The 24417-nt window shown below is 40.7% G+C and overlaps 1 protein-coding gene across 3 annotated transcripts in view; it reads right to left on the minus strand.

Annotated features, from left to right (window-relative positions):
• The window catches only part of LOC134529100 (vitamin K-dependent gamma-carboxylase), a 98492-nt gene that overhangs the window by 67725 nt on the left and 6350 nt on the right, over window positions 1-24417 (minus strand). For 2 of the 3 annotated variants that reach the window (XR_010074462.1, XM_063362832.1), the window contains exons 2-4: window positions 23475-23652; window positions 19193-19348; window positions 18130-18295 (exon numbers count right to left, since the gene is read on the minus strand). Coding sequence is in view for 2 of the 3 variants with exons in the window: in XM_063362832.1 (XP_063218902.1) it covers window positions 18130-18295; window positions 19193-19348; window positions 23475-23643 (491 nt within the window). In the remaining variant the exon portion in view is untranslated. Of the gene's footprint in view, window positions 1-18129; window positions 18296-19192; window positions 19381-23474; window positions 23653-24417 lie in introns of those variants that run through there. The other variant, XM_063362833.1, reaches the window with a different exon arrangement.

Below are 24417 nucleotides of genomic sequence, written 5' to 3' on the forward strand. Positions count from 1 at the left end.
ACACAGCCGCAAACAACAACCACCGAGCTGACACGATCGGAGCGTAAATATTCGCAAGCCGTGAAGGAACCACGCACCACACACACTCCAGCGCAGAACAGAGTAGAAGGTAACACCGTCGGTGATCTATTCGAGCTGGCAGAGATTCTGAAACTCTGCAATTTCTCACAGCTCATTGCTACACTCTCGCCACACTACGCCGCCATCCGAGCTGAAACAGACGCATCGAAGCGACAGATGATCTTACTATCCGCAATCCTGAATCTCGCTACACCTTAAAATGGCACAGAACCCGGGGAAGCTTTTACAGGTCCTAATTTTCAATGCACACGGCCTCCAAAATAAAATATATGAACTGGAACAGTTACTTTTTGTATACGGAATCGATGTCGCTTTCATCTCTGAAACTTTTCTAAAACCACACATGCGAGCGTACATATGCGGCTACACAATATACAGAACAGACCGCCCCGCACTCCACGGCGGCGGTACAGCCATACTAATAAAACACGGAATTCACCACCACCCGATAACAATAAATGGACTACAACACATTGAGGCCACCAGCATAAACGTCCGTAATAATAATTCGCATGTTTGCATGTCCGCGGTATACAAGACGCCACAAGACCCACTCACACCACAGGACCTCAATAAATTAATGGAAGTCGAAGATCAATTTTTTATAGCAGGAGACTTAAACAGCAAACACACTGACTGGGGCTGCACCCAAACAAACGCAAACGGGAACATTCTACACGGCCACGCGGTTGCAGGAAACTACATCATTATTGCGCCTGACTCCCCGACATGCTATCCAGTAAATGGTGGCACCCCAGAAATTTTAGACATAGCCCTAACCAACATTCCAAACGCTCAGATAAATACAGAAACCTTAGATGAACTAAACTCCGATCATTTACCGGTGCTAACACAAATAACTTTTAATGCTACATCCAACATACAACTCTTTAATAATAAACTAAAGATTACAGATTGGGACGGGTTTAAGATAGAACTTATAGACACCCTAAATCAGCCCCCCGAAATAAATTCACCCGAGGAAATAAATCCACACGTAAAACTTTTCACGGACACAGTAAAAAATGCCATTAAAAAACACTCTCGCTTTGAAACAAAAAGGCAGTTCACTCGAACACACTACCCCGATCTGGATTATTACATTTCTCTTAGGCGGCAAGCCAGAAACAGAGCACAAAGGCTCCGCACAACAGAAGCCAGAAACGAATACAACAGACTGAATAATCTCGTACAGCGCAAATTAAAACAGGAAAAAATAAATCAATTCGGAAACTTAATAAACGAAGTAGCCACAAAACCGCAGGAAATGTGGAAACTATCTCGCAGGCTCCGCGGCAACAAAAAATTTATTTCAACCCCAGCTATTATAACAGCCACCGGGGCTAAATACATCGCAGAAGACAAGGCCAACGCAGTCACAGACCTACTGGAGAAACAATTCTCCCCGAACACAGACGTAAATGACAGAAACTTCACTTTAACAACAACACAGGCGGTAAATAACTTTTTACAAACAGGCACGCAGTCTGTTCCTGAACCCATAACGTTAAGGGAACTTTTAAAGCTAATTAAAGCCAGTCCGAACAACAAATCAGGCGGCACGGACGCAATAAATTACGAAACACTTAAAAAACTCCCTCTCGAGGCACTCGAATATTTACTGGCGATATTCAACGCAATACTAACACACAAAACTTACCCCGATTCCTGGAAACTTGCAAAAATAATCACAATTCCTAAACCAGGGAAAAACCCAGCCATCCCAGAAAACAGGCGACCTATAAGTCTTATAAACAGTATGAGTAAAATTTTTGAAAAAGCCTTACTCTCGCGCCTTCAAAAACACGCAGAGGAACACGACGTGATTCCAGACATTCAGTTTGGTTTCAGGAAAGGTCACTCAACAATCCACCCCTTAATTAAAATCGTTGAAGATGCTACCGACGGATTTAATAACCCATCTAAAGCCTACACAGTAATGACAATGCTCGACGCAGAAAAAGCATTCGACAAAGTCTGGATTCCGGGTCTTATTCAAAAATTAATAAACTTCAATTTTCCAGACACATATATATACCTGGTGGCCCACTATCTATGGCGTCGTAACTTTTATGTTGCTCTGGACGGGGCTAAATCGACTACTCGCGAACTTACAGCTGGAGTGCCACAAGGCTCCCCACTCTCTCCTTTCTTCTATAATATTTACACAGCCGACATACCGCATGCAAACGCCTACGTACAGATGTATGCGGATGATACAGCCATAATTAAACAATCTGGTAACCTAAGATATGCCATGGTATGCGTCCAAAGGCAGCTAACTGCACTTGAGCAATACTACACTCGGTGGCGAATTAAAATTAATGCAGCTAAATCAACCACGCTTGTAATTTCAAAACGTAGAGGCAGACCAGACAGGGAACTAGAAATTTTTCACCAACCTATTCCTAATGTTTCACAGGCAAAATATCTAGGACTCACGCTAGACAGGACATTACTATGGAGCAAACACATTACTCGAGCAACAAACATTGCAACAGGATCCTTAAGAAGCCTGTACCCAATGTTAAAAGCACCTAATTTACCACGCAGGAAAAAACTCCAACTTTACACTCAAATTGTACGCCCGCAGTTGCTATATGGTTGCGAGGTCTGGGGCTATGCTGCAAATCACCATATAAATCGGCTACAAGTTAAACAGAATAATTTCCTAAGGGCCATTTTAGACTGTAACAGATTTACGAGTAACGAAACTATTCACAACGCACTTAAAATTCCGTACATCCGTGAAATAATATCAAAGAATAATAATAAAATGTACCTAAATTTACCACAGCACGAAAACGCACTGATAAATTCAATAGCGATTTACGACCCGTCCGAGCAACGAAAACATAAAAAACCTCGATTAAATTAAAACAATAATTATTACAAAACGAAAGCGACATGGATTCAGTTTTTAAAAAAAGTCTTCAATAAATTTTAAATTACATAAAATAGCTCTCCGAACACCTCGTGCGGGGGCTTTCGGGGCCCCGGCCAATCACAGGCCTAGAAGCTCTCTGATTGGTCGGGGCGCTGGGGGCCCCCAAACAAAACTGTTTTTTCTCCCGACACCAAGGCAGTCGCATTCCAGCTCCGGGCGTGTTCACACCGCGCAGAGCCTACAGTTTAAAGTTTAAAGTTTACACGGCCTATACAATTCAAAATGGTCCGAAGCACGCAGGTGTAGGTTTTGGCTCCCGGGAGATTCACTGCCTGTGTTGTTAGGGCTGACTCCCTATGCCTGAAGGGCGAGACCCGCCTGGCAGGCTTCACCTCCAGTGCCGGCCGCGTTTCGGAAAGGCATGGGATTTTGAATTGTGAAACAATTATAATTTCTATATATAATAACAACAATAAAAATAAATAAATACAAGCTACAAAATAACTTCAGCATCATTAACTCCACTTCTTTCGATTCAAAATGGTCCAAAGCACGCAGGTATGTGCGGCCCCCTCGGGTTCACTGCCTGTGATGTTAGGGCTGACTCCTTATGTCTGAAGGGCGCGGTCCGCCTGGTAGGTTTCACCTCCAATGCCGGCCGCGTTTCGGAAAGGCGGGGGATTTTGAATCATAACAATAAAATACACTTCTAGCTCACCACTTAATAATAGCAAATTAAATTTCTTACATTCTCTGCATTTTTCTCTCTCCTAGCTAATTCAAAATGGTCCGAAGCACGCAGGTGTAGGTTTTGGCTCCCGGGAGATTCACTGCCTGTGTTGTTAGGGCTGACTCCCTATGTCTGAAGGGCGAGACCCGCCTGGCAGGCTTCACCTCCAGTGCCGGCCGCGTTTCGGAAAGGCATGGGATTTTGAATTAAAAAAGCTAGTTCCGTAAATCCATCATCACCTAATTAATTTTCCCTTCCCCGGGGTACGTAACATTTTACAGCCACACCACAACAACACGCGCGACAATCCACACACATGTCGTAGCACCTTGTCAAGGCAGAATCATGCAGGTGAACTGGCAGAGGGAGCTGCCCCAGCCCTCGCTGGGGATCTGGGCCGAGAGGCATGCATGTCTGTCAGGGCAGGGCTCTGGGGGCTTGTACAGTAGCTTTAAGTCTAGATTTAAAAATAAAAAATAAAATAAAAAATTTATAAAATAATAAAATAAAATAAAAAATATATATAAAAATTAAAAACAAAAAAAAAATTAAATAAATAAAAAAAAAAAATACTGGACGAGGGCATCTCTCTGCTCGAACAATAATAGAATAGGACGACCTTCATTTATTAATTTCACTTTCTATTTTTCAGGTTTAGAAGACAACAGCCAGGGGGCTAGCTACAGCAATACTGGTTTAGCCTAACTTTGACCGAACTATATTGGAACGCAATAGTTCGGTCCTTAAGGCGGCCAGGTGTTTACTAATCTATGTAATTTCTTTTACCGTATCACCAACACGACCACACGATGATATGCCTGTGTGAAGTGACGGCCTGAACTACCTTGTTACATGCAATAATGGGCTAACTACCCTAGCATGTTTCTGTGTTCCCAGGGGTTCGTAGGAGCGGCTTGCACAGCTTTACACTACACGCCACACCCGAATTTAACTAGGTCACTTGAAATTACAGCACACCGACAAGCCTCTATTGCACACCAACACGACACTACATCACGCCAGTTAGCCGATCTAGCTGGTGGGGAGCTTCTCTCCCCCGCCGAATTAGGTACACGTAATTTTTTCTAGCATTACACAACCTACCAGCGCACACACAGGCCCGTGTGCCAAACTTATCCCTCAAGACACGCGCCCCGCCCGTTGATCCAAGTGATTCTACAAAAGTGTGGGGTGCACCTGATTTACAATGCACTAAGCGAGTTATAGAAACTTCGGTTTCTGGTCTCGCACACACTAACTGCCCCGGATGGCAATATGATGGTTCGGCGATTGGCTATCCACTTCGCACCAGGCAGTGGTTCAGAGAGGACAGCCTCTCTAAGGCCTAGCTTCGCTGTTCATATCAGTGTTTGTCAGCCACCACTGCTTCAGGTATTAGGCGACCCGGCGGGTCGGAGAGCCCGCGAATCGGAACCGCGACAGGGACAGGGATCATGGCGAGTACGAGTACAACAACACACGAACAGGCCATGGAAACCCAACAGGCTAACGCCAAACGCGAACGCGCTGACGATGAGATCGACTTCCAACAGGTCTCGGGTAAAAAGGCCTTGAGGGGAAACCGGAGCACATCACTCGGTAGGCGTCGGGAGACGGTACTGGCGAACAGTGAGGACGCGCGGATTTCGAGGCGCGGCTCCGCACAACAACACACAGCAGCGACATCCGCAATCCCGCTGCAGAACAGCTACGGCGTGCTGGCAAATTTGCCTGCCGACACACAACCACAGACAAGTGCACAACCACAGACCACAACCGCGGCCGGCACACGGTACAGGGGTGTACCGATAATGGTCAGGGAAGTTGCGAAGCTCAAGGAGATCGCAACTTTCCTGAACACACACAGAATCGCGTTCAGGAACACGATCACGCGCAGGAGAGAGCTGCGACTGACATTTGAGAACAGAGAGGGCTACTCTCAAGCTCTCTCATACCTGAAAGGCCACAACATCTACCACCACACGTTTGCGCATCCCGACGAGCGCAACACAAAGGTCGTTATTAAGGGATTGTACCCGGAGGTCGTCGAGGCCGACATTGCCGCGGAACTGACGGAGAAGGGATTCGTAGTTCATGACGTGCGTAATTTCGAAGTCACCCGGTCAGACGCCACAGGGCAGCAACAACGATTTAGGTCGGGAACTTTCTGCGCGACAGTCGCGGCCTCAGACGTCAACATTCTCGCCGTTCGTACACTTCACTATACGACAGTGACTATTCAAAAATACCAGGCCCGCCCACAAGACATCGCCCAGTGCAAGCGCTGTGGTGAATTTGATCACACCCACACTCGCTGCAGTAAGCCACCGCGATGCGTCAGGTGTGGCGAAAATCACACCCGAAAGGACTGCCCGAAAGCTGACGACGCAGATAAATTCTGCTTTAACTGTAAAGTGCGGGGACACACTGCAGCATGGAAGCAGTGTCCAGTATTTTTGAAAATGGTCACGAGTAGGTCACAGCGACAATCCGTGCAGACACAGGCGCAGACAAAACAACAACCGCCAGCCACGCACAGCCAGGTGGAGTTCCCCCCCACCCGCCCCGCTCACGCACAGCCGCGCGCCCAGGTGGTCAACAAGCCACAGACACAGCCGCAAACAACAACCACCGAGCTGACACGATCGGAGCGTAAATATTCGCAAGCCGTGAAGGAACCACGCACCACACACACTCCAGCGCAGAACAGAGTAGAAGGTAACACCGTCGGTGATCTATTCGAGCTGGCAGAGATTCTGAAACTCTGCAATTTCTCACAGCTCATTGCTACACTCTCGCCACACTACGCCGCCATCCGAGCTGAAACAGACGCATCGAAGCGACAGATGATCTTACTATCCGCAATCCTGAATCTCGCTACACCTTAAAATGGCACAGAACCCGGGGAAGCTTTTACAGGTCCTAATTTTCAATGCACACGGCCTCCAAAATAAAATATATGAACTGGAACAGTTACTTTTTGTATACGGAATCGATGTCGCTTTCATCTCTGAAACTTTTCTAAAACCACACATGCGAGCGTACATATGCGGCTACACAATATACAGAACAGACCGCCCCGCACTCCACGGCGGCGGTACAGCCATACTAATAAAACACGGAATTCACCACCACCCGATAACAATAAATGGACTACAACACATTGAGGCCACCAGCATAAACGTCCGTAATAATAATTCGCATGTTTGCATGTCCGCGGTATACAAGACGCCACAAGACCCACTCACACCACAGGACCTCAATAAATTAATGGAAGTCGAAGATCAATTTTTTATAGCAGGAGACTTAAACAGCAAACACACTGACTGGGGCTGCACCCAAACAAACGCCAACGGGAACATTCTACACGGCCACGCGGTTGCAGGAAACTACATCATTATTGCGCCTGACTCCCCGACATGCTATCCAGTAAATGGTGGCACCCCAGAAATTTTAGACATAGCCCTAACCAACATTCCAAACGCTCAGATAAATACAGAAACCTTAGATGAACTAAACTCCGATCATTTACCGGTGCTAACACAAATAACTTTTAATGCTACATCCAACATACAACTCTTTAATAATAAACTAAAGATTACAGATTGGGACGGGTTTAAGATAGAACTTATAGACACCCTAAATCAGCCCCCCGAAATAAATTCACCCGAGGAAATAAATCCACACGTAAAACTTTTCACGGACACAGTAAAAAATGCCATTAAAAAACACTCTCGCTTTGAAACAAAAAGGCAGTTCACTCGAACACACTACCCCGATCTGGATTATTACATTTCTCTTAGGCGGCAAGCCAGAAACAGAGCACAAAGGCTCCGCACAACAGAAGCCAGAAACGAATACAACAGACTGAATAATCTCGTACAGCGCAAATTAAAACAGGAAAAAATAAATCAATTCGGAAACTTAATAAACGAAGTAGCCACAAAACCGCAGGAAATGTGGAAACTATCTCGCAGGCTCCGCGGCAACAAAAAATTTATTTCAACCCCAGCTATTATAACAGCCACCGGGGCTAAATACATCGCAGAAGACAAGGCCAACGCAGTCACAGACCTACTGGAGAAACAATTCTCCCCGAACACAGACGTAAATGACAGAAACTTCACTTTAACAACAACACAGGCGGTAAATAACTTTTTACAAACAGGCACGCAGTCTGTTCCTGAACCCATAACGTTAAGGGAACTTTTAAAGCTAATTAAAGCCAGTCCGAACAACAAATCAGGCGGCACGGACGCAATAAATTACGAAACACTTAAAAAACTCCCTCTAGAGGCACTCGAATATTTACTGGCGATATTCAACGCAATACTAACACACAAAACTTACCCCGATTCCTGGAAACTTGCAAAAATAATCACAATTCCTAAACCAGGGAAAAACCCAGCCATCCCAGAAAACAGGCGACCTATAAGTCTTATAAACAGTATGAGTAAAATTTTTGAAAAAGCCTTACTCTCGCGCCTTCAAACACACGCAGAGGAACACGACGTGATTCCAGACATTCAGTTTGGTTTCAGGAAAGGTCACTCAACAATCCACCCCTTAATTAAAATCGTTGAAGATGCTACCGACGGATTTAATAACCCATCTAAAGCCTACACAGTAATGACAATGCTCGACGCAGAAAAAGCATTCGACAAAGTCTGGATTCCGGGTCTTATTCAAAAATTAATAAACTTCAATTTTCCAGACACATATATATACCTGGTGGCCCACTATCTATGGCGTCGTAACTTTTATGTTGCTCTGGACGGGGCTAAATCGACTACTCGCGAACTTACAGCTGGAGTGCCACAAGGCTCCCCACTCTCTCCTTTCTTCTATAATATTTACACAGCCGACATACCGCATGCAAACGCCTACGTACAGATGTATGCGGATGATACAGCCATAATTAAACAATCTGGTAACCTAAGATATGCCATGGTATGCGTCCAAAGGCAGCTAACTGCACTTGAGCAATACTACACTCGGTGGCGAATTAAAATTAATGCAGCTAAATCAACCACGCTTGTAATTTCAAAACGTAGAGGCAGACCAGACAGGGAACTAGAAATTTTTCACCAACCTATTCCTAATGTTTCACAGGCAAAATATCTAGGACTCACGCTAGACAGGACATTACTATGGAGCAAACACATTACTCGAGCAACAAACATTGCAACAGGATCCTTAAGAAGCCTGTACCCAATGTTAAAAGCACCTAATTTACCACGCAGGAAAAAACTCCAACTTTACACTCAAATTGTACGCCCGCAGTTGCTATATGGTTGCGAGGTCTGGGGCTATGCTGCAAATCACCATATACATCGGCTACAAGTTAAACAGAATAATTTCCTAAGGGCCATTTTAGACTGTAACAGATTTACGAGTAACGAAACTATTCACAACGCACTTAAAATTCCGTACATCCGCGAAATAATATCAAAGAATAATAATAAAATGTACCTAAATTTACCACAGCACGAAAACGCACTGATAAATTCAATAGCGATTTACGACCCGTCCGAGCAACGAAAACATAAAAAACCTCGATTAAATTAAAACAATAATTATTACAAAACGAAAGCGACATGGATTCAGTTTTTAAAAAAAGTCTTCAATAAATTTTAAATTACATAAAATAGCTCTCCGAACACCTCGTGCGGGGGCTTTCGGGGCCCCGGCCAATCACAGGCCTAGAAGCTCTCTGATTGGTCGGGGCGCTGGGGGCCCCCAAACAAAACTGTTTTTTCTCCCGACACCAAGGCAGTCGCATTCCAGCTCCGGGCGTGTTCACACCGCGCAGAGCCTACAGTTTAAAGTTTAAAGTTTACACGGCCTATACAATTCAAAATGGTCCGAAGCACGCAGGTGTAGGTTTTGGCTCCCGGGAGATTCACTGCCTGTGTTGTTAGGGCTGACTCCCTATGCCTGAAGGGCGAGACCCGCCTGGCAGGCTTCACCTCCAGTGCCGGCCGCGTTTCGGAAAGGCATGGGATTTTGAATTGTGAAACAATTATAATTTCTATATATAATAACAACAATAAAAATAAATAAATACAAGCTACAAAATAACTTCAGCATCATTAACTCCACTTCTTTCGATTCAAAATGGTCCAAAGCACGCAGGTATGTGCGGCCCCCTCGGGTTCACTGCCTGTGATGTTAGGGCTGACTCCTTATGTCTGAAGGGCGCGGTCCGCCTGGTAGGTTTCACCTCCAATGCCGGCCGCGTTTCGGAAAGGCGGGGGATTTTGAATCATAACAATAAAATACACTTCTAGCTCACCACTTAATAATAGCAAATTAAATTTCTTACATTCTCTGCATTTTTCTCTCTCCTAGCTAATTCAAAATGGTCCGAAGCACGCAGGTGTAGGTTTTGGCTCCCGGGAGATTCACTGCCTGTGTTGTTAGGGCTGACTCCCTATGTCTGAAGGGCGAGACCCGCCTGGCAGGCTTCACCTCCAGTGCCGGCCGCGTTTCGGAAAGGCATGGGATTTTGAATTAAAAAAGCTAGTTCCGTAAATCCATCATCACCTAATTAATTTTCCCTTCCCCGGGGTACGTAACATTTTACAGCCACACCACTACAACACGCGCGACAATCCACACACATGTCGTAGCACCTTGTCAAGGCAGAATCATGCAGGTGAACTGGCAGAGGGAGCTCTGCCCCAGCCCTCGCTGGGGATCTGGGCCGAGAGGCATGCATGCCTGTCAGGGCAGGGCTCTGGGGGCTTGTACAGTAGCTTTAAGTCTAGATTTAAAAATAAAAAATAAAAAAAAATAAAAAAATTATAAAATAATAAAATAAAATAAAAAATATATATAAAAATTAAAAACAAAAAAAAAATTAAATAAATAAAAAAAAAATACTGGACGAGGGCATCTCTCTGCTCGAACAATAATAGAATAGGACGACCTCCATTTATTAATTTCACTTTCTATTTTTCAGGTTTAGAAGACAACAGCCAGGGGGCTAGCTACAGCAATACTGGTTTAGCCTAACTTTGACCGAACTATATTGGAACGCAATAGTTCGGTCCTTAAGGCGGCCAGGTGTTTACTAATCTATGTAATTTCTTTTACCGTATCACCAACACGACCACACGATGATATGCCTGTGTGAAGTGACGGCCTGAACTACCTTGTTACATGCAATAATGGGCTAACTACCCTAGCATGTTTCTGTGTTCCCAGGGGTTCGTAGGAGCGGCTTGCACAGCTTTACACTACACGCCACACCCGAATTTAACTAGGTCACTTGAAATTACAGCACACCGACAAGCCTCTATTGCACACCAACACGACACTACATCACGCCAGTTAGCCGATCTAGCTGGTGGGGAGCTTCTCTCCCCCGCCGAATTAGGTACACGTAATTTTTTCTAGCATTACACAACCTACCAGCGCACACACAGGCCCGTGTGCCAAACTTATCCCTCAAGACACGCGCCCCGCCCGTTGATCCAAGTGATTCTACAAAAGTGTGGGGTGCACCTGATTTACAATGCACTAAGCGAGTTATAGAAACTTCGGTTTCTGGTCTCGCACACACTAACTGCCCCGGATGGCAATATGATGGATCGGCGGATTGGCTATTGTTTTGTGCTGCAGGGATGTTTCTCTCTTTATCAAAGGGATCCACATATTTTTTAATTCAATGCTCTGCTGGCTGAAAATATTTTTATTGCTAATAATGAAGGCTGATTCTTTGATTTTCCTTTTTATTTTATCAGATTCCTGTATGAGTGGTGTGGAGTCTTCCCAGAGAATTTTGTGGCTATTTTCCCATGTATGTTCAGCAAGTCTGGATTTTAGGGTTTCACCCTTCTTGCAGTTGTTTTTGTGTTCTTTGATTCGGGTGGATAGAGCTCTGCCAGTTTCACCTATGTACATGTGGCCACATTCACAGGGGATCTGATACACACAGTTGTGAGTTTGTAATTTTTCTGTGGCTGGTTTCACCTTGGTAACAATACTTTTAATAGTAGATTTAGAACGGAATGCTGTTTGAAGTCCATATTTGTTTCCCAGGCGTCTTATTTTTTCTGAAAGCCCTTGAACATACGGAATAACTAGGGTTCCTGCAGGTTTCTCAGTTTCTGTGGATTTGAGTGTTTTGTTGGATTTCATATGCTGTTTGATGGTGTTGACAGGGTAACCATTGGCTATGAGTTCTTTTTTTATACGATTGTGTTCAACCGCAATAGATTTCTCATTAGAACAAATAATCTCAGCACGGTTGGTTAGTGTGTGAATTATGCCAGTTCTTGTTGTTTTGGGATGGTTGGATGCAAAATTAAGGTATTGGCCTGTGTGCGTAGGTTTCCTGTATACTTTAGTTTCCAGGCTGTTGTTTTTTCTGCTGACTAGTACATCCAGGAAAGGAATGCTACCTTTGGTTTCTTTTTCATAGGTGAATTTTATTGATGGCCTCAGATAGTTGAGGTGGTTCACAAATTCCTCCAAAGTTTCAGATCCATGTTGCCAGACAGTGAAGGTGTCATCCACATAACGGAGCCAGATTTTAGGAGGGCTATTACTTTTGCTAAGTGCTTCCTGCTCAAAGTTTTCCATAAATATATTGGCCATAAATGGTGAAAGAGAAGAGCCCATTGCCATGCCATCGGTCTGTTTGTAGAAAATATCCTTGAACTGGAAATATGTTGTGGTGACACAGAGGGTAATCATTTCCATGATGGATGGGATTGGTATTATAGTTCTGTCCTTTAGGGTTGGATCAGCTTCCAATTTGGCCTTGACAATGCTGAGTGTTTCGGCTACTGGCACATTAGTGAAGAGGCTTTGGACATCAAAACTCACCAGGGTATCGTTGTTTTCTATTTTCAGTGTTTTGACTATAGAAATAAAATGATCAGAATCTTTGACAAATGTATCTGTCTGTCCTGCTAGTGGCTCAACAATTTTCAGGAGATATTTTGATAGTTTCTGGCATGGGGAATTACAACAACTGATGATCGGGCGCAGAGGCATGTCGGGTTTATGAATCTTTGGAAGACCGTAAATGTGGGGTGCTTTACTGCTGTGTGGTGTCAGTTCTGATCTAGTTTTTTCTGGGATGTGATTCTGATGTTTTTTTAGAGTTTGGTACACTTTTCTTTCAATGCTGGCTGTGGGATCTTTTACCAGTTTTGTATATTGATCTGTGGTAATCAAATCAGTAATTTTTTGCTCATAGTCTGATTTGTCAAGTATGACTGTAGCACGACCCTTATCGGCAGGGAGGATTACAATGGTATGGTCGGATTTCAGAGTTTTGATGGCCTTGAGTTCATCAGGCAGCAGATTCGGTTTAGGCGGACCAGCTGAGGTGATTGCTGTACGCACATTCCAACGAAATTCATCTTGTTTGGCGACAGGAAGTTTGTATATCGCACTCTCAACAGATGAAACTATGTCAAGTGCAGGAATGTGTCGTGGAGCAATGCTGAAATTGAGGCCTTTTTGTAAAACATTTTCCTCGCTATTGGACAGCTTTCTTGAAGATGAATTAATGACTGTGTTGATGTTCTGTGTTGTGGGATGTGTTTTTGTTTTCACCATACTCGTCAGTTCGGCTAATTTATCTTTTTGCTTCTCTTTGCACTGTAGAGACCTCTTTTGGACAAGATTCGAGATGGACTGATAGATGCAATTGAAATCTTTAGTATTGAGAGTAGACTGAATTTCAAGCTGTAGTGCCGAAATTTCATTGTTTTTTTCTTTGTTTTTTCTTTGTTTGTTGACCATATTTCTGTTTCGGAATATTTTGTGGTGTTTATATTCTTGTTGACAACAGCAATTGTTTGCTTAATTTTGTGTGTTTTTTGTCTTTCTTGTGTATTTTTATTTATTTTATTTATTAGTTTTTCTTCAACAGAAAAAGTTCTTAGCAATGGCGTATGTCCAAAAACTTACATCAAGTCATTATAGATGATAATTTAGTGATTTCCTATGGCAACATAGGACAATTTGTCAGTGAAACATTAATTTATTGAACTACTCTTCTTCTTACAAAAAATCAATACTTTAGAAGGGCATATAATCTCAAATTTCCAAAGGAAGCACACACACACAAAGTTATGCCGAACGTTTAGCACGCGGACACCACAGAGCTACACAGACCCCATAGAGTCCAGTCCTGCCGAATAAAACAACACCATAAAGGACAAATATGACCTTTAACTGGTAACCAAAATAAAAAGGATTAACATAGTAACAGTAACTATAACCAAATGCCACATTTATAAAAACTGAAAACCTTACGCTTGTAAATTTGACACTTTGCAGCATACTCTAATGCAGCTGAAATAAGCATGGCTTCAATGATAAAATAAGTTTGTATTCTATCGGTAAATGGAGGTTAAAATAAATAAGATAATGCCAACGCATATAAAGGGGCCAAAAAAAAAATTTTAACGTGACAACATCTAATAAATCGATGAACGCCGGCTGCCGCACGAAAAAGTGTCCCATAACGCACATTATCCCGTTACGCTGTGTCCCGTTATGCTTATTGTACGCTTGCGCCACATCTATCTCTCTTCCACTCAATTGGAACAACCATCGATTTGACTTTTTTGAGGCACATTAAACTTGAAACACTCCCATTCGTTTCCTACTTTTCCTATCATCGTCCTATCCTTAACAGAATAACACAGATTGGAAGAAGTTAAATAGCAAACACGTATAAAAGTTATAGTTAAAATAATCTCTTCGTTAAAGTAATAAACATATTTGAATTAATGAATGCAAATAAAAGTAAATTTTTCAATTAAATTGTACATTTAATTTCACTCCTTTGTATCCATACAAAATAGTGATAATTCAATAAAAATGATTCAATTTTATTCATAAAAGTATGCAATCATTTCAGCATTGTTTTGTTATGACGTTGTCACGTTAAACTATTGTCCGTAAACCGACTTTACAGACAACCAATTTTTTTTTTATTTCCAATTTTAATGTATTTTTAATAACTTTCTTAAAATGAACATCCTAAAATTTTGTTCCTTAAATTGTGTTATATATAGGTTTTAATGCATCTTTAAAAACAAGACCAGACCAGCAGCTATTGAAATACTTAAGTCAGGATTATATTGCAATGTGCAGTTTCTGTCATGCGGATCACCTCGTGAAACTGAACTGCAGCAAGAGGCACAGGCGTACAGATCCAGACTTCCCTACACAGCTCGTGTCGGCAGCAGGCTACACAGCGAGGTGGGGCCAGTGTACACAGTCCAATGCTCACAGATAAGATATCTACTGTTGATTCAAGTCCTCCCAACACAATGCTAACAAAGGAAAACAATACATGATCCAGTTACCCATTAGATAAAGAGGATTTCATTGTTGCAGAGCTACGTACCGCAGATCAAATTGTAACATACAATTTTATAAATATTTTGATTTTGTTGAGCTGTAAAATTCTTCCTTGTCATCTCTTGAGTAACTGAGACATAAAAGAGGTACAAGCTAAACTGTTACTATTCATTAGTTTGAAGATTTAAAAAAATCCCCAAAATGTGTTTTTTTAATAACACCCAATTATACATAATAAAAACCATTAAGTCCCAAAAATAAATCAAAAATCAACCTGAATTAATTTTTTTTTTAACCAACTGCGTATTATTCAACTTTTCTGACGAGCATCTTCCAGTAGCTGGCAGGCAAGGCATTCCTGTTCCCCAGTTTTGGATTGCAGTCAACTCTTGGTCTTTGCAACTACCACTACCACTGTGTTGGCCACCTTGATTGTTGTTGTATACTCAGTGTGCTACAATCACTGTAGCACAGTGTGTACCCGATGAGAATGGGGGTGACCCGTCTACAAGTCAAAAGTTTTTTTTTTGTTCATCTTCTTTCTGGCACGGTTCATGAGCCATTCCCTAAGCGTCACGCTGTCAAATTTATTGCACATTTTTAACTTCCCAATGTATGGTTCGTATTGGTTTGGCTAGGAGTAATGATGTATGTTGTAAATAAACGTTAATTATTTTGGTTTAAACATTTCATTTGAGGTTCTGGTAATTGTGAAACATAATATGTTTAATATACGTGAGGAGTGTAGGGTTCGTAAGAGATAGCCCAACTAACTAAATTTATGCCCATTTAATTACCAATATTGACACCTTATCTTCTATATGAAACCATCTAGTGTGATAAATACAACCTAATTAATTCACTGTATACACACTTTATTTTCTTTACTATCTGTCCTCGCACTACCAAACACTCCTTCAAACACTGCCGCGAAGCCTTCCCTACTCACCGCATCGTCGCCCTCACTGGTATCGCTACCAAAGAGACTCCCTCACTGGTATCGCTACTGAACAGACTCCCTTGCTAGTATTGCTACAGAAAAAAAAACTCTCTTCACTCATCGGCTGACCGGCTTATATGCCTGCGGAGGGGTGGTTTGAATGTTCTCACAGCCTTCACATTTTTGTGACAAATGCATCGTCCCCCCTCTCCGACAACCGTCTGGAAGCTTCCACGGTCGCAGCTCTCGGCAGAACTCTCTCGACGAGAGCTGCGATACAGCGGCATCACAGAGGCAGCTGGTGTGCCATGGCAAATGTTGTCACTCAGCCACTGTGTCTCAAAGACGCCGGCAACTGGTGCGGTGCGCCAGATGTATCATCAAAAATCACGTGCGCGGCACAACAAACAAATTGAGCCTTCCACATGCTAACATACCTGCCGCCTCTGGAAATTTCCTCTTATAACAAAATAAATTTTGAAATATTTTGACATGACCACACTGGTAGTCTTCACTTATAACTGTTTTGCACATATCACTGAGAACTAAATTATAAAATTGGGCAGTGAATTTTAATAATCAAATGCTGTATATTCAAATTAAAGTAGAATTAATAATTGTGCACAAGACAAAAGAGTTTGTGTTACTTTTTCGCTGTATTACATTGTGCTGTATGTATTGTAACAAACTAGGCTCTCGCCTGCCCACCTTATTTAACCCTTTTTTAAAAATTATTATTATTTTTATGAGCAAATTTAATACTTGGTTAGGTTTCCTGTAAAAAGTACTTGTTTGTTAGCAATGTGTTTTGAGGATTATACTTTACTTTATTTCATTTGCTAATGCCATTTAATGTTAAGTTTACATATATTTTGCTTGCTGGTTGATGTTTTTATGTGCTTTCACATATATTTTTGGTATTGTTTACTATATTTATTTTATTTGTTAACGTAGATTTGCAGGAAATGTTCTAGAAGTTTATAGAACATTTGGGCTCATACAACAGTCAGTGTTTGAGAGAGACAAAGATATTTTTGGGTGGGAAAAGACATTACATGATGGGTTTTAGGGACAGAGTTGCAAAGCATCATGGTCCATTTTCACTATGGTAACGTGGTTTGTCATTGGTCGTAATTTTAAAGTGCTCTATAATTAGCCTACGACTTCAGTTCCTTCCAGTGGGCCAAAAAAAATCAATTCGTAAGTCCCCATGTTAGTTGTCACTTGGGCATCTGCTAGAGTAGACGTTGAGTGGCATGTTGTCAAATTAACAATTTTATGTAGTGGTGAGAATAATTTCATACCTGAGGTCTGGGCAGGGCTGTTTAACATTCTTAAAGACAATTTTTTTCAATTAGAAGATTTGACTACAGGTGGAGAGCATAGGCCCTGGTGGAACCTTTAGTAGTAATTTTGTGGCCACGCAGAGAGTACAACAGTATCTCGGCCATTTGTACTTAACGCCGCAAGCGACCACGAGATTTCATTAAAAAACCTTCAATAAATATTGTTCCCAATTGATCAACCAATCTGTTTGGGAAGTTTTTGTTTGTTTTCTTTATGTAAATGTTACTACATCATAAAATGGCGGCCATGTTCAGTGTTTCGCAAAGGAAAGAATAAATAAACGAAGTTTATTCGTGACTTCTTTTATTTGTGCCAGGAAATCTTTAGATTATACAGTCTCAAAAATGAGAAAAAATTTTTTGAATATAAGCATTTTTTCAACAACCAGTAAACGTTATTCTTTAAGTGATTTTGTACATAACAGTCGGACCAAGAAGAGCTAGCTGAAAGCCTGGACTGTTGCAGTATACATTTAAAAAAATGTTATTTTCTTGGGCATTTTATATGTTTTCTCATCAAGGACAGTAACATACAACACAGGCCAGGCACATTATAACAGGAATCAGCCATGGTGCCTGGAGTGATTTCGGGAAATCAAAGCCAGGACCAGAATCGAATCTGGTTCCTTTGGAATGTGAGTCCAGTGTGTTACCACTGCATCATCTTGCTTCATTCAAATACATTATAAATTTAACTATAGATTTCTGCTATCCGACATGCAACATTCTTCAAATTAATGACAACTTCAATGACAAGAAATTTTCAACACAGCAAACAGGTAAAAATATCATTCCAGAAACACTTTCTTACCAATAATGGTTTGCACCAGTTCCCAGTAGCAAAACTGCAGTCACTCCATACAAATAACTGTGATTGTTCCATGCACATTTATCAAGAAGAAATATGTACCCATATGGAATAATGAAAGCAATGCAGCTCAATTTGTAAAAAATTCCTAACATTATTCCAACAGCACCTGAAATTGTAAATCAACACATTAAATTCTACACTGGCCGTACAGAAAATCTTTCATTGTGATGCTGTGATAGTGTGAAGTACCAGAGCCCAAGCTTATTGGAGGGCAGAAATGAGTTGTACAGCTACGTGATGGCTGACATACGAGATATAGGCTATGCTCTCCAGCGAATGTTCCCCTTGCCAGGGACACCATGGTTACCATCTATCAAGGCATACAGCATGTATAGTGCGTGCCAGAAGTCTTGCGAGCTGCCAGCACAGGGGTGAACAGCTTGAGAGGTAAGCAGGGTGATACGGGAAGTAGGGGAAGGGAATAAGCATCGGTGGGGGAGGGGGGGGGCACCCAAATCTCCTTGGGCACGGCATTTGTCTTCGAGTGCTATACTCGTTCAAAACATGTTGACCATGTAGAGCTGAACAGGCAATGAGTCTGACTAAATCATTTTGGAGCTGACTGCTTGTGATAAAAATGTTATATTCCCTACATTCAACTCCACTTATTCTGTAACGGTTTGTATCTGCATGTGTGATTTTCATTACAACAGCATGTTATCATCATGCTTATAAACATGCAGCAGTATCATTAAGGTGATAGATTTTTTTTAGAACATTTTATATTAACAGAGCACTGTTTGGTTCCGTTGGCTCTGCCTATTATTTGGCTCTGCCGGTCTATTCTGAGAAAAACTTTCCTATAAAACTATGGAGCAGAATTTGCCTGGAGTGGTTTAGGAAACAATTTAAAACAGAAATCACAATGCCTGGACCAGAAAAAAAAACATGGCTTCACAAATGTGAGAAGTGCGTTTAATACTGTTTGGACCCTGAACAGAATTTTTCTTCACTGACAATAAAAGAACTAACAAACAAAATGAATCAAACACATGTTGTTTACCTGCCCACATGACAGCATAGACAATGCACATCCATTGCAGTGGCAAGGGAGTGATGAATTCTAGAAGAGGGAAGTGACAACTTTTTGGATTCCCCCAAATTACATCAGCCTCCGCCAATCCACGCTCTTCAGGAATATCCAAAACCATCATCAGGCCTGGAATATAAAATAAACTGACTGCATTTATTCTGAAAAATTAAGAAAACAAGTTTTTTTTTATTTGTTCTAAGTCTGACCACATTTCGTTTAAAAAAAATGTACAAAAAAATATTCATGCAGAGACAGATTTTAAGTTGTTTGGCAGACAGTTCTTGTTCAGCTTTTAATCGCCAGTAAACCTTACTGAACGGTACAGATTGTTCAAAAAAATCCTCCATTTCCAGAGTACCAACGACTTATACCTGGAATATACCCTACATCAAAATACTTGGACCTCAGATGAACAAAACTTTTCCATGACACATTTTGTTGCAGTGTCAGTATCTGCTTAAAACATCTGTCCCCACACTGGTTTGATACAACTTCCATGGCCTATCCTATGCTTATGGTGCAATCTGCACCCGCACATCAAAAACTGTTACTATCTAAAGATTTCTTTCATTAATTTCCTTTAACTACTAAGTTAGACAAAGCTGAATTCCTTAAAAATATGTCAAACCACCCTCCCCAATTTTTGTTTTACATTGAAACGTGAGTAGAGCTACAGGCCGCAGGTTTGAGACCCGAGTTCAAACATCCTGCACACGATGCTTCATGATGACATGATGGAAGTCTGCTGGAAGACTCCTTTAGGGTGTGTGTGTGTGCCAAGGAAGATTATACAGTAGCAAAAACTGAATTCTGAAATCTCTGTTTACTTCAAACACAAAGTCAGCAACTGTATAATAGATGCATTACGTGGGTGAGCACATTACAAATATAGTGTTGCAAGAAAGTTCATTAAGTTTTTAACAAGAAATGTACAGACCGCAGTAGAGTGCAGATGTGTCGGCAGGTACTCCGTTGAAACGCGAAGTGTTGCATCTGGTGTAAGTTTTAAAGAATTTTAATAATTTTTTTTCTTATATTTTCATCAGATAAATAGTTACTTTACAATATCAGAAGAATGTTGAAAAAGTATAAAGTGTCTGGAGGTGACAAATGTGAAAGATATGATTAAATGAGCTGGAATTCATGAAAATTACTTTCACAATCAGTGCACAGCGTTGAAAACTGAAGAAACCTTTGAAAGCTTGGACTAAAAAAAAAGACACTTGGAAATGTGAGAAGTGCAGAGCTCTTAAGATGAGGAGCATGGAACCGGTTGTTGAGGCGACATTTTAATGGAACAAGTGGCTGAAATTCATCACCAGTTACCGGCTCTACAAAAAGATGTTCAAAAAATAGAATCCATGGAAAACAGTGTAAAATGTATTTCTGAAGAGTTTGAGGAGTTTTGTTGGACTCCAAAAATTAATCAGGAAAAGAATAACAAACTAAAGAATGCAAATGAGTTTTTAAAAAAAGAAAGAAGAAAAGAGTAAACGAACTTGAACAGTACAGCCGAACATGGACATTGAAATTGGATTGACTGAGACAAGAGAAGAACATGCATTGGAGTAGTAAGTGAAATCGCTAAGGGTGTTGGCATAGTCGTGTGCGATACGGATGTCCAAGTTGCACTCAGACTACCCAGCAGCGAAGAGACCAGCCCAGGCCGATACTTGTACAACTGCTCTCCTGACAAACGAGAGATCTTTGGTTAAAGAAATTTAAGGAAAACAAGGCGTTACCATCCTCAGAAGGAAATACAAGATTTCCAGCAAGTATGATTTTTACAAACGAACATCTTACACACTACAATAAATCTCTTCCCTGGGAACAAATAAAAAATGGCAAGAGAGAAAAAAATTCAAGTTTGTGTAGGTACGCAATGCAAAAATATTCGTAAGAAAAGAGGAGGGGATACCAACCACAACAATCAGACATTGTCATATCTTCAAAATTTGGTGCTTTCAAGAGTTTCTAGTTAAATCTGTAGGGTTAAAATTTTTATTATGCATGAATTTTTACAATAATTAGATGGAGACATTTTCACATGGGACTGTCTTGACAGTTTCGAATTAGATACATTTCCAGATAATGGTTTCAGAGTCCTGCATTTAAATATTACAAGTATAAGCTTGTATAAACGGGCAGAGTTCGCTATACTCCACTGTGGGCTACAGCACTTACTTTAGCAAAACTACGATTCATAAAAGTGATGGAGGAGCAGTGTTTGTCAGGAGTGAGCTGGCTGCTGATGTACAGGAGACTCCTCAAGAGAGCAGTCTTCTTGTGTATGAATGTTGTCAGTTATAGTGACACCGCTGTTTCAAATCATGCTTCACTTTTAGCAATCTACTGATCTTCTGGATGTCTTGACGACTTCCTTAGAGAATGCGTTTAAGTTTATAATACCACACAATTAATGCTGGTTGGAGACATTTATATAAATGTGTATAACCGTTTAATAAATATTCAAAAAAATATTTAAATATTCTTGCTAAACACGGCTTGACATCTTCTATGAACAAATATACACGCCTTGTATTGACCATACATTTGCAAAAATAAAAAATATAAATTATGTTTATACTGCAGAGTTAAAACAAATATTATGAATCATTTTTCCATTGTTATTAGCTCCATTATTATGTATCAAAAGTCTCTAGCAAAAAACATGATACATACAAATTTTGATAGAAAAATTTATCAGATCAAACTAAAGTGTAAAAAGCATTATACAAACAAAACATATTTAGTTACACAACTAAAACAATTCTCATGTAACACTGTTTAACAATACTGATTTACACAAGTAATTAAAATAATATGTACTTAGAAAGAACACAATTTTCTTGTGAATATGGCCTATGGTGCAGTGTACAATAAGCTCAAACCCCGTTGTGTTGCCCTCTGCCAAAATGCTCCCTTACTACTGTATATGCCAGCAAGTCCCTACCGCCGCGACCCGCCTGTCCCTGCAGCATGGCGGGGTTCAACCTGAGCCGCAAGCCGCCACGTGTAGCTCACCCAAGGGAATTGATGCCCGGGAATTCTCTGCACCGTCCGCAACCTGTTCTCCGCCTTTATAGCGTCATAAATCATTTCACAACAATGTTTCACGAAAATGTTGCATTAAAATTCGGCCTTGAAATTTTACTCCAATCGCGCCCAAAGAAGTTTCACTTCAAAAATAAATACTTCAAATATTGGGAATTGTTCTCTAAACAGTAATAGCTTTGGTTGATGCTCAGGGATAAGAGGTGGGGTGGAGAATAACTGCACATATCCCCCCCCCCTCCATTTTTTACCATGGATCCCTGAAATGTACCAGAAAGTTTAGCTTAGTATTTGCCCAAAAAAAAAAATAGGTTTCCTGCTGTGTACACATGTAAATTCAGACTTTGATAGAAGTGACTGACGATAAGGACCGTAGAAGTGTGGCAGGGTATTGTTCAAAGTTGTTAGGTAGCTGTTTTGTTTGGAGGACAAAAAAAAACAGTAATGTTTCTTTAAGCAGCCATGAAGCTGAGTACGTTGCTGTTTGAATGCATCAAGGATCACAATTATGTGTTTCAGTTACTTGAAGAGGCATGTAATGTGAGCATTAAACCTGTGGTGGTTTCCTAAGATAATCCATTAAGAAGATCAACACACTAGAGACCAAAAGGTCTCGTATAGATATAAAATATAACTTCATAAGAGGGGATGTTGCACTAAGTAATTTAAAGTTGACAAATGTGAGTACCGATGAACAATGAGCCGACACATTTACCAAGGGGCTGTCTAGATTAAAATTTTAAAAATTCCTAAATGGATTGGGAGTTGTTGAATTACAGAATTTGGAGGGGGTGTAAGAGTGCAATTCTGTTAAGTTGGTACTCGAAGTACTGAAGCCTATGGCTTTTGGTTGAGATGGTGGTATAGGTGATGTTATTAGTTTAATTGTAAAGTTATGTACTATACACAAACATGCAATAAACATGGCTTGGTAAACTGTGTATGTTTAATGAAGAAACCCTTTTATTAACAGTAACACTTTTACCACAAACACTAACACCTGTACAATAATTTATACTGCTTTAATTATATGTAACGCAAAACCTTGTACTCACAATTTGATATGATATGTGCACCTTGAAAATTACAATACATTAAGAAGTATGAAAACCACTGTGATGCTTGGAAGTAATTACCAGATATAGGCATCCTTTATGTATAGCCGTTTAAATTAATTTTAAAAAATATGATAACTCACCAAACAATGCTCTCATAACACCAAGTGAAGCAGGATCCATTGGTTTGTACATTAGTTTAACAAGCTTTGTCCAGCTTAATAATTCATCGATGTGGAATCCAAACACATTCTCAAAAATGCTGAACATACTGGGTGCCACATCCAATGACGGTTCCTTTCTCAACTTCATTACAGAAATCTGAAACACCAGGTCCCAAGTTTACTCAGGCATGTACGTAGGAATACTAACACAAATTGTAACACGTAACTATGAGTCTGTCAATGCTGTAATACACTGGGAATGTAATAAATAGCATTTGATTAATTACCATCATTCAAATTAATTTTTTTTTTACTGACTAGTAAGAATGGGGTTTTATTTGTACTTATTGCCTCATTACAAAGGTCATTAGAAACTTTAACACATGACATGGCTTCAACGTCTATAGAGTATCCCACTCTTAGATTGCAGAGTGGGAAGTAAATGGGTGCTTTCTTTCTAAGATATGCTGACTGCCATTAGTGCTTTCTGTGTGCAGTGTTGACATATATCATACAAATTTAAAATTGAATTTTTTGGACAAAGCATTTTCGCATATTGTATAGCATTGAAATATGCATCAGGCGATATATATTTTTCATACTTAATGGCATTTTGAGGGGCCAAAAAAATTCAAAAACTTAACTTCTTCACTGGGAACTGTTTTGAAGTCTTCCAAACTATATCACATCAAAAAAATTAAACCTGTGATGAATTAAATTAAGATTTTTTTGTTAGTAAATTCACATTTAAGTTATATAATTTTTTTTTAGTCCTAAAAGGCATTTCCTCAGAAACTTGCACATCAAAAAATTGGTCAGCTGCAAAGTTTTTTTGCTACTAAAGTTAGATAGGGGTCAATGGCATGAAAGATGTTCGCAATGAATGGTATTTGTTTTTAAAACCAACACCATCTCAATTGAT

Source organism: Bacillus rossius, chromosome 2 (genome assembly GCF_032445375.1).
Source record: "Bacillus rossius redtenbacheri isolate Brsri chromosome 2, Brsri_v3, whole genome shotgun sequence".
In the NCBI taxonomy this organism is placed as follows: Eukaryota; Metazoa; Arthropoda; class Insecta; order Phasmatodea; family Bacillidae; genus Bacillus; species Bacillus rossius.